Source organism: Oryctolagus cuniculus, chromosome 15 (assembly GCF_964237555.1).
Source record: "Oryctolagus cuniculus chromosome 15, mOryCun1.1, whole genome shotgun sequence".
In the NCBI taxonomy this organism is placed as follows: Eukaryota; Metazoa; Chordata; class Mammalia; order Lagomorpha; family Leporidae; genus Oryctolagus; species Oryctolagus cuniculus.
In genome coordinates this window covers 81,296,710-81,306,463 of record NC_091446.1, presented here as the reverse complement: position 1 = coordinate 81,306,463, position 9,754 = coordinate 81,296,710, and the positions used below count along the sequence as shown (strand labels likewise).

General features: G+C 50.0%; 1 protein-coding gene across 8 annotated transcripts in view; it reads left to right on the top strand.

The window, feature by feature from the left end:
- The first annotated feature begins 9,020 nt into the window (after window positions 1-9,020).
- Window positions 9,021-9,754, top strand: part of FRMPD2 (FERM and PDZ domain containing 2) — a 116,677-nt gene continuing 115,943 nt past the window's right edge. For all 8 annotated transcript variants that reach the window (XR_011382573.1, XM_070058098.1, XM_070058100.1 and 5 more), the window contains exon 1: window positions 9,021-9,321. Coding sequence is in view for 7 of the 8 variants with exons in the window: in XM_070058098.1 (XP_069914199.1) it covers window positions 9,297-9,321 (25 nt within the window). In the remaining variant the exon portion in view is untranslated. The remainder of the gene's footprint in view (window positions 9,322-9,754) is intronic.

Genomic DNA, 9,754 nt, shown 5'->3' with positions numbered 1-9,754 from the left:
AAATGTGAAAGGAAACATTAAATTGCCATTTAATAAATTTACATTTAAGATTGCACAATTTACATGGAACCAAGCTATATAATGAGTTACATCTTTTTAGAAAGATAGTGGCTTGAGAATGAGTGGTTCTAAAAGTGCTGAAGTTTATATTTTGAAATAATTTATCAGATGTTTATCCTAATGTTGTCATAGCCTATAAAATACTCTGATTAGTTTCAATAACAGTTGAAGGGGAGATCCTTCTCAACATTTAAAATGATCAAAACTTATTTACCATCTTATACTTGCCATGAGCAAATGATGTTGCTTTTAATCATATCAGTTGGAAACTGTTTTTTTAAAAGTAGCTAAACCTATTAATTTTGATGACCTGCCAAGTGAATTTGCATAGCCTAAAAGACAGAACATTAATAATTGTCTTTATTATATTATTTAAAATTATGACTCCAAAAATAGACTTTGGGAATAACTTGTAGGTTTATGTTGTTACTCACGAATCATTATTAACCATATTATGAATAATAAGATAGATTAAAGAGACAGACATTATATTTTAGTCCTTTGTATGTTACTTTCTCCCTTGCTTTTTAAAAAGGGGTCCCCAATTTCATGTTGGGCTGTGTCTCATGAGTACTATAGCTGGTACTATCTTAGGCATTGAGTTTACCAAGAATGAGTACATGAAGATGTGGGGTAGAAACTTGTACCAAATGCCTTATGACCATCAGGAAGGAATGGAAACCCAGTGAGGAGGCTAGCAAAGAAATAGCGGGCCCTCAAAGCCTGAGGGCCGGGGCCAGCGCTGTGGCATAGCAGGCAAAGCAGCTGCCTGTAATGCTGGCATCCCACGGAGAGCTGAGTCTGTGGAATCTCGGCAGGGGAGGGCGGAAGAGGGGGGTCACTCTTGCTGATTGGCTGGTTTCGGCTTAGTGAGGGTCATTCCCATGAAGACACCCACACAAGGGACTATGGGATTCCTTGGATGTCGCTCCCCGTCTTCGTGGAGGAACGACACAGGACCCTGCGCTGTTCTTTCGTCTGCTCGGCCCTCCCCGGGTTTGCTGCTGGTTCTTCCCGGGTTGGCTACTGTCCCTTCCACCTCCGTGGAAGGGCGGTTCCCCCTGCCACATTCCCCACTTCCGCGGGGGAGCGGCACACCGCCGGCCGGCTCTCTCGGGGGCTGCACAGGTGTTCCCTCAGATGTTCCCCTTAGATGTTCCTGGTGCATGTTGTCTCTCTCCTCCTTTATAGTCCTTCCACCAATCCCAACTCTGCTACCCACACGCCGAGTACGCTGCTCTCCTCCAATCAGGAGCAGTCCTACAGTTTATTGGTTGAACTGGAGGCAGCTGTGTAGAAGCTGTTTCCTCCTCTCCCAGCGCCATATTGTGGGAGAGCAGATGCATAGAATAAGTCTTAATTCCAGTAACTTAGTCTAGTCCGAGTTGCTCCCCACACTTGGATGTGCTCAGCTTCAAGAACAGAATTCTCTTAGGGATGGGGGACGTGGGTCAGCCAATCAGGAAGTTTAGCTTTTTAAGTGTATTAAGGCTCTTACGAGTATTTGCCCCAGCAATACCCCCATAGGAAAGAAGTTGCTTCCCTCAAGGGAGGTAACTAGGAGAGTTTAATCTAGGGCTGCTTCCAAAGGTGTGGAAAGGGTTAAAGGAAACCAGCCAGGTGGTGATGCGATGTCCTGGGCCCCCAAAAACCTGCAAGCATGGGTATTGGAGCCTGCGGTTAGGACACCCATTGGGACACCCACATCCCATAACTGAGCGCCTGGGTTCAGGCCCTGGCTCTGGCTTCTAACTCCAGCTTCCTGCTAATGTGCACCCTGGGAGGCAGCAGGTGACGGCCCAAGTACTTGGGTCCCTGCCAACCATGTGGGAGACCCAGATGGAGTCCTGGGCTCCTGGTCCAGCCCTGGCAATTGCAAGAAATTTGAGGGAGTGAATCAGCCAATGGAAGAACTCTCTTTTTCTCTCTGTCTCTCTTTCTTGTTCTCTCTGTCTTTCAAATAAAGTTAACTAATTTTTTTTTAAAAAATCACGAAAGCATGGAACTTTGAGCAGCCTCAGAGAGGAAAGAGCTGCTTGCTTGGCAGGGGCTGTGGTCTGTGGTAGGACACAGATGATGTAGACGGCCCCACCCATCTTGGCCTCCCGTCCTTCTCTCTTGCCCTTTAACCTTTGCCTCCCATTGGCCAAACACAGCCAGAGGCTGGGCAGAGCGCAGAGAGTGGGTCTGCAGGAGCAAAGAAAGACCAAGCAGCACGTGTGTTTGTATATGAGATGCACTCTGTACAGCGGTGATAGCGGCGATAGTGTGTGCTGCAGTCCTGGCTGGGGTGGAGGCACCTACAGATTACTGTAATCACAAGAGGCCACTCCAAAAGGCTCGTGGAAGCTTGCGTTGGAAGTGGAACCTGGACTTGAACCCAGGCACTCTGATTGTAGTTTGGCACTATGCCAAATGCCTGCCCCCTGTGAATTTTTTTTTTTGAAGATTTATTTATTTATTTAAAAGAGTTGACCGGCACCGTGGCTCAATAGGCTAATCCTCCGCTTTGCGGCGCCGGCACACCGGGTTCTAGTCCTGGTCGGGGCGCCAGATTCTGTCCCAGTTGCCCCTCTTCCAGGCCAGCTCTCTGGGAGTGCAGTGGAGGATGGCCCAAGTGCTTGGGCCCTGCACCCCATGGGAGACCAGGAGAAGCACCTGGCTCCTGGCTTCGGATCAGCGCAGTGCGCCAGCTGCAGCGCGCTGGCCGCGGCGGCCATTGGAGGGTGAACCAACGGCAAAAGGAAGACCTTTATCTCTGTCTCTCTCTCTCTCACTGTCCACTCTGCCTGTCAAAAAAAAAAAAAAAAAAAGAGTTACACACAGAGAGAAGGAGGGGCAGAGAGAGAGAGAGAGAGAGGGGTCTTCCATCCGCTGATTCACTCCCCAGTTGGCTGCAATGGCTGGAGCTATGCCGATCCAAAGCCAGGGGCCAGGAGCTTCTTCTGGGTCTCCCATGCGGGTGCAGGGGCCCAAGGACCTGGGCCATCTTCCACCATTTTCCCAGGCCATAGCAGAGAGCTGGATTGGAAGTGGAGCAGCCAAGACCTGAACCAGCACCCATAGGCGGTGGCTTTACTTGCTACACCACAGCGCTGGCCCCACTCTGTGAATCTTTAAAATACCTCTCACATACATGCAGATACTTTGTGTATACATAATATATATAATTATTGTGAACATACGTATGTATGTATGAGACTACTTTAAAAATCGTAGGAAATGGGATTGGAAAATAACTATTTTGATACAAAAATGTTGAAATGCATGCATACAAAGGAACTTCACAAAGTTCATGTTAACTGTGTAGTATGAAAAAAACTATTGTTGAGTTCAATTGTTTTCACACCAAAATGGTTATCTTTTTAAATTTTATTTTTATTTGAAAGGCAGAATTACAGAGAGGCAGAGAGGGAAATACAGAGAGAGAGAGAGAGAGAGAGATCTTCCATCTGCTGGGTCACTCCCTAGGCTACTGCAACAACCAGGGCTGGGCCAGCCAAAGCCAGGAGCCAGGAGCTTCATCTGGGTCTCCCATGTGGGTGCAGGGGTCCAAGGACTTGGGCCATCTTCCACTGCTTTCCCAGGCACATGAGTAGGGAGCTGGTTGGGAAGTGGAGCAGCCAGGACTGGTGCCACTGAACTGAAGGCACTGCATGCTATGGTTTAATATGCTACGCCACGGCACTGACCCCAGGGGTTATCTTTTTTTTTTTCACAGGTAGAGTTATAGACAGTGAGAGCAAGAGACAGAGAGAGAGGTCTTCCTTCCGTTGGTTCACTTCCCAACTGGCCATTGCGACCGGCGCTGTGCCGATCCGAAGCCAGGAGCCAAGTGCTTCTTCCTGGTCTCCCATGTGGGCACAGGGGCCCAAGCACTTGGGCCATCCTCCACTGCCTTCCAGGGCCACAGCTGAGAGCTGGACTGGAAGAGGAGCAACTGGGACTAGAACCCGGCACCCATATGGGATGCTGGTGCCACAGGAGGAGGACTAACCAAGGGGCCATGGCACCAGCCCCCAGGGGTTATCTTTTAATCCCACCTTTCACAAACTTTTTGAAGTACCTCTTCCGTAAGTATGTAGATAAACATGTGTGTGTGTGTGTGTGTGTGTGTGTGTGTAATCAAGAAACAGCATACTACATTTTGGCAACAGAGAAAAATAACAACTACAAAAAAAAATCACCTGCTACTAATTTCCTTGACATTTCTATTTTTTTTCCTCCAAAACTCTGAATGTAAAGCCAGAGAGAAGGAAGGATGATTCCTAGCTTGCCTAGTTTCATCAGTCTCAGGGCAGGCGGGAACAGCCTTGGAGGGGACGCAATCCCTTCATGTTACATGGGGTGTGTGTGTGTATGTAGTGCGTGTCTACGCACGTGTGTGTGTGTGTGTGCGCGCGTGCACGCGTGCAGTGGAGGTACAGGGCAGAAGTCTGGGTCAGGCACGGGAGATTCAGGATGGGGCCTGATCTGTGCTTTCCCTCTTGCTCCATGTCATTATGTTCGTTTTTGAACTTGACCCTCACTGGTCTGCAGCCCTGGACTAGGGTGCCTGTCACCAGGGGGAAGTGGGCACAGTACCGAAGGCATCAAAGAAAGCGCCAGCACAGCACAGAGGTGGGGTAGAAGTGGGACCTTGCTGCTGTCCTGGGACTTGGAGTCTCTGGTTGGAATCCTTAGGAACCCACTCAGTCCCAGGCCACTGGCCTCCCTCCCGGATCTGAGCCATCCCGCATCTGAAGTGTCAGAAATCTCGTTGCTTCTCTCTGCACTCTGACCCTCTTGAATCTTCTTCTAGCTGAACCCCTCTTAAGGGGGTCTTGATGTGAGAAACCAGCAGACATGGTTGTTCTTGGGTCCCCCCCCCCCCAAGACACTACCTTTCTAAATGTTGAATCCTTACCGGATGATTCTCAGGCCTGCCAAGTGCTATCTCCATGGAACTCACCGGGGGCACAAGGAAGTTTACACCAATAAAATAAAGGCCGGGGGCCACGAGGCCTGGGAAGAGCTCAGCATCTTATCAACTCCTTCTAGAATTCAGGGATCCCAGACCAGAGTCCCCAGGTGTCACTCTAGCCTGTTTATGAGTGGCTGTGCCCCGTGATCTCCCTCACCCTGGCCAAGGATGGAGGACTTTGGAGGCCATGAGGAACTTTGACTTGCTGAACTTGTGGGCTCTCCTGCATAATTGCTAGAGAGAGAGAGAGGAAGAGAGACAGCCCAAAGTAATGCTACCAGAATCCAAGAGACACAGAGATTGCTCTGCCATTTGCCTGCCCCAGAAAGGAACTGCCCCGAGGAAACTCAGACTAGTATCTCTTCTCTGCCCTCCTGGGTGTGGAGGACAACTCCTTCCCAAATTCCCAACTAAGCTTAGATGTTGAACAAGATTTCTTTCTTCTTTTTTTTAAAGATTTATTTATTTATTTGAAAGGTAGAGTTATAGAGAGACAGAGGCAGAGAGAGAGAGAGAGAGAGAGAGAGAGAGAGAGAGAGAGAGAGAATCTTCCACAGGTTCACTCCCCAGATGGTTGCAATGGCCAGAGCTGTGTTGATCTGAAACCAGGAGCCAGTAGCTTCTTCCAGGTCTCCCACATGGTTGCAGGGGCCCAAGGACTAGGTCATCTTGTCTAGGACTTGTCTAGGACTAGGGTCATCTTTTCCTGCTTTCCCAGGCCACAGAAGAGAGCTGGATGGGAAGTGGAGCAGCTGAGACTTGAACTAGCGCCCACATGGGATGTTGGCGCTGTAGGTGGTGGCTTTTACCTGCTACACTATAGAGCCAGCCCCTCCAAGTTCCAATTCTTTGAGAATGGAAGAAGCATGGATCTCGTGGAGCTGCAATGAGAGAAAAGCAAGAGCGGGCCAAAGCGAGCACATCTGGACAGTGGCACTGTGGGTGCTATGTGGGTCGGGCATCGCCACACATCCTAGTCTATTAAACCACAAGGACCCCATCAGCCAATCAGCATGCAGTTGCTGAGCGTCCACTGCGAGCCAGGCTTCGTTCTGGGTGCTGGGTGTGCGGCACAGTAGCAGACATTCTGGACTTTTCACCCAACGGCCACAAATCCCTTTCTTGCTGCGCCTCAGGGCTCACGTTTGTGCACACTGCAAGGAGCACGTGCCCTGGAAATCTGAGCTGCTCCTCCTCGCCAAGGAGGAACATGACTGATCAGTGCCAATCACTGGTCAGTTTTATATCACTTGGGTTTAGGGTGGGCCCTTGACCTCATCTGGGAAACTATGTGAAAAGGAAAATCCTAGGGATTCTAGAAAAGATGATGTGAGAGCATTGTTCTTTCTTTTCCTCTGACGTATGGGAGTCAAGGAGTGAAGCCTGGAGCTGCAGCAGCCCTTCTTCTATTTGAGAGCAGACGGGGCTCTGATGTCGAGCTGCTTGGTGTGCACCTGGCTGCACAGATGCTCTTGGTTGCCCTGGTTTTCCTCGCTGCTTCTGTCACATGCAGCTGCAAACACACAGCCTGTGACAGATGCACGAGCAAGCTGGGTGAGACCCCTACTCTCCTGTAGCTTCTGTCCATCAACGGTGAGGTAGAAAACAAACAAGAAATAGTCACACAGTATTAAAGTAAAAATGATCATTGCTACAAAGAGTATGAAGAAGGCAAGGAGCCCCAGAGGGATGAGGACCTGCTATTTAAGAGACAGCTGTTTTACGAAGGAAACACTTGCACAGAGACCTGCGTGAAGCGAGGAAGTAAGGAAGGGAGGATCCGGGGAGAATGTGTGCAAAGTAGCAGGAACAGCGTGTGCAAAGGCCCATTGGAAGGATGGCAAAAATACCCAAGTGACTGCAGTGGAAAAAATCAATGGGAGGGGCCGGGCCATGGCATGGTAGGCTAAGCCTCTGCCTGCTATGCAGGCATCCCATATGGGTGCCGGTTTGAGTCCCGGCTGCTCATCTTCTGGTCCAGCTCCCTTGGAAAGCAGTGGAAGATGGCCCAAGTGGTTGGGCCCCTGCACCTAGTGAGAGATCCGGAAGAAGCTTCTGGCTCCTGGCTTTGGATCTGCCCAGCCCCAGCCATCCATTGTGGCCATTTGGGAAATAAAACAGAGGACTGTTCTCTGCCACCCTCCCTCTCTCCCTCCCTCCCTCCCTCTCTCTCTCTCTTTCTCTCTCTCTCTGTAACTCTACAAAATAAATAAATAAATAAATAAATAAATAAATAAATAAATAAATAAAATCTTAAAAAAGAGAGAGAGAGAAGTCAAGGGGAGAGTGGTGGAGGCAGGCTTAGAGCTCAGAGAACTTCATGAACCGTGGAAAGGCATTCGGATTTTACACAGTGGGACGGGATCCACAGGAAGACCCGAGCAAGGTCACAACGGGGACAGCTGTGGTTGCTGAACGGGCTGTGTGCAGGCCTTCTACTGGAGCAGCGCTGGCCTGGACACTACTTCAGTGGCTCACCCAGAGGAGGGTGGCTGGGGGATGCTGGTGGGGAGAGACCCAGCGCGATGTGAAGGACTCTTTGATTTCTTGTCCTGGGGCAGCTGGGTGGATGAATGGTGATGGCATTTAGATGATTAGAAATGGGGAGGAAGCAAAGGTTTGTTGGGGGGGGGCGGTGAGATATGCAGATCAACTGGTTTCTTTTCAGATTCGCTCCTTCTTGGTCTTCTGTGTGGGTGGCTACTTGGGACATCACCTGCAGCCTCCCAGGTGCATTAGCTGGAAGTTGGATCTGAAGTGTGGTGTACCTGGGACTCATCCCAGCACCGAGACATGGGGAGTGGGTACCCCCAGCAGCAGCTTCACCCCTGCACCACAGTGCCCTCCCCCTAGAGTTTTTAAGTTTTAGAGTTTTCACACAAAGTTATAAGGAGAGAAATAGAACTCAAAACAGACAATAATCAGTAAGTAAGGCTCGCCACTCTCTTCCCAAAGCATCTGCTGTCATGTGTCTCGTGACTCCTTCCAGATGACAGATATCTGGTTGTCAGTGAACCTATTTGCAATGAAAGAAACCACACCGGGCTGTTCCACACCTTTTGCTTTTCAAAACATTTTCTTGGCAATTGCTAAATGCCAGTGTGCATGCACGCGTGCGCGCGCGCACACACACACACATATATCTGCTCGTCTTCTTTGCCCAGCTGGGTAGCTACTTTCCCACCAGGTGGGAATCCTGATTTTTCCATCTAGCCATTCTTGATGGACACTTCAGTAGTTTTCAGGTTTTTTTTTTTTCCTATTAGAAAAAACACCTGCCATGAGCATCCTCTTCCAGATGTTCTGGTGAACTTTTGCAAGAACGTCCATGGGGTTACATTCTAGCGGTTGGATTTGCAAAGGATGTGCGCCTTTATGCATTTAATTAAATTCCTGCAGAGAGCTTGCACATTCCCACAACTGGCACAGGAGGGGGCGGTGCTCATTTACCATGCCCTCATCAGCGCTGGGTCTCATCAACGTTTACCATTCAGTCCAGCAAAAATGCTTCTTTCCTTTTTTCTTTTTAAGCATACCTCTCAGTTTTGACCCCACTATTGATTCCAAGGACTCAAAAGACCTGTTCATTTGCAGCTACCTCTGCAGAGCTATGATCTATTTCTTGCTGCTCCCTGTCTCTGCTGGTTCCTTTCTGAACCCGAGATCCTGAGACTGCAAGGACTCCTCTTCCCCCTTCTCCAGCCGTAGTCCACTTGCCTTCCCATGGGCAGCTCCAGGCTGTCCGGCCCTGATTACGATCATGGGAGGTTCTCTGTCCCCTTGGGTGCAGCTCCAAAGTGTGACTCTACAGACAGGCGGGGAGGAGGGCTGAGTGGACCCCGAGCCTGGGTTCTGGGGCTGTCCCCATTCCTTGCAGGGTCTTCGGTTTGATTGGACCGGGAGATAAAGCAACATCAGTGTCACGGCACTCCTCCTCCGCCTCCCCCCCATCAACCTCCCATTGTAGCGCCTAATCCGGTTGAGCTCTTACCAGCCCCCTTCTGGGTCACCGGCTTGGAGGATGAAGGCTGCTGAGGTGGCTCAGTCTGCTCACAGGCCAGGGCACAGGGTCTGGGGCAGGAGAGCTGTGGCAGGGACGGGAAGGGGCCTTGTTGACTCAGTCCCCGGGCAGTCGAGTGCTTGGTGACAGTCAACAAAGGCAGCAGCAACGGCGGCAACGGTGGCAGCTGCAGACAGACTTGCAAGAGATCCCAGCTTGTTACTGAAAAATTGTCCCACGATGAAGGCCTAGCCGGGTCCTGGAGACGCTCCCATGCAGCCTGTGACGAAGCACACAGGTACCCCTTGCTATCATTCTCTTTTCTCTTATGATTTGGGGAAAGGGCAAATCCATTCCTGGGGCTGGGTGTTGGGCAGGAGGAGGTTGGAGCCGACTAGGCCGAGTGTTTGTGACTTTTTTGCAGTATTATTTGGGGGTCTTAGTTGTTCCAGGCCACTGGACAGGCATTGTGTTTGTTCTGTAAGCAGTGACATGCACGCGGAACAGGAAACAGGGACCATGAAGACAGTCCAACCCTTGTTTGATTCACTGCTTGGTTATTCAGCATCTGTGCAAAATCAAACATATGTTTTAACTTTCCCGAGTCTTGGTCTCCTCACCTGTACAGTGGGGATGATAATGCCCACATGACGGCATTGTTGAGGGCTCATGGGGTGGCAGATGTTGAGCACTTAGCATGTACTTGGTGCCTAAGAGGAGCCCAATAAATG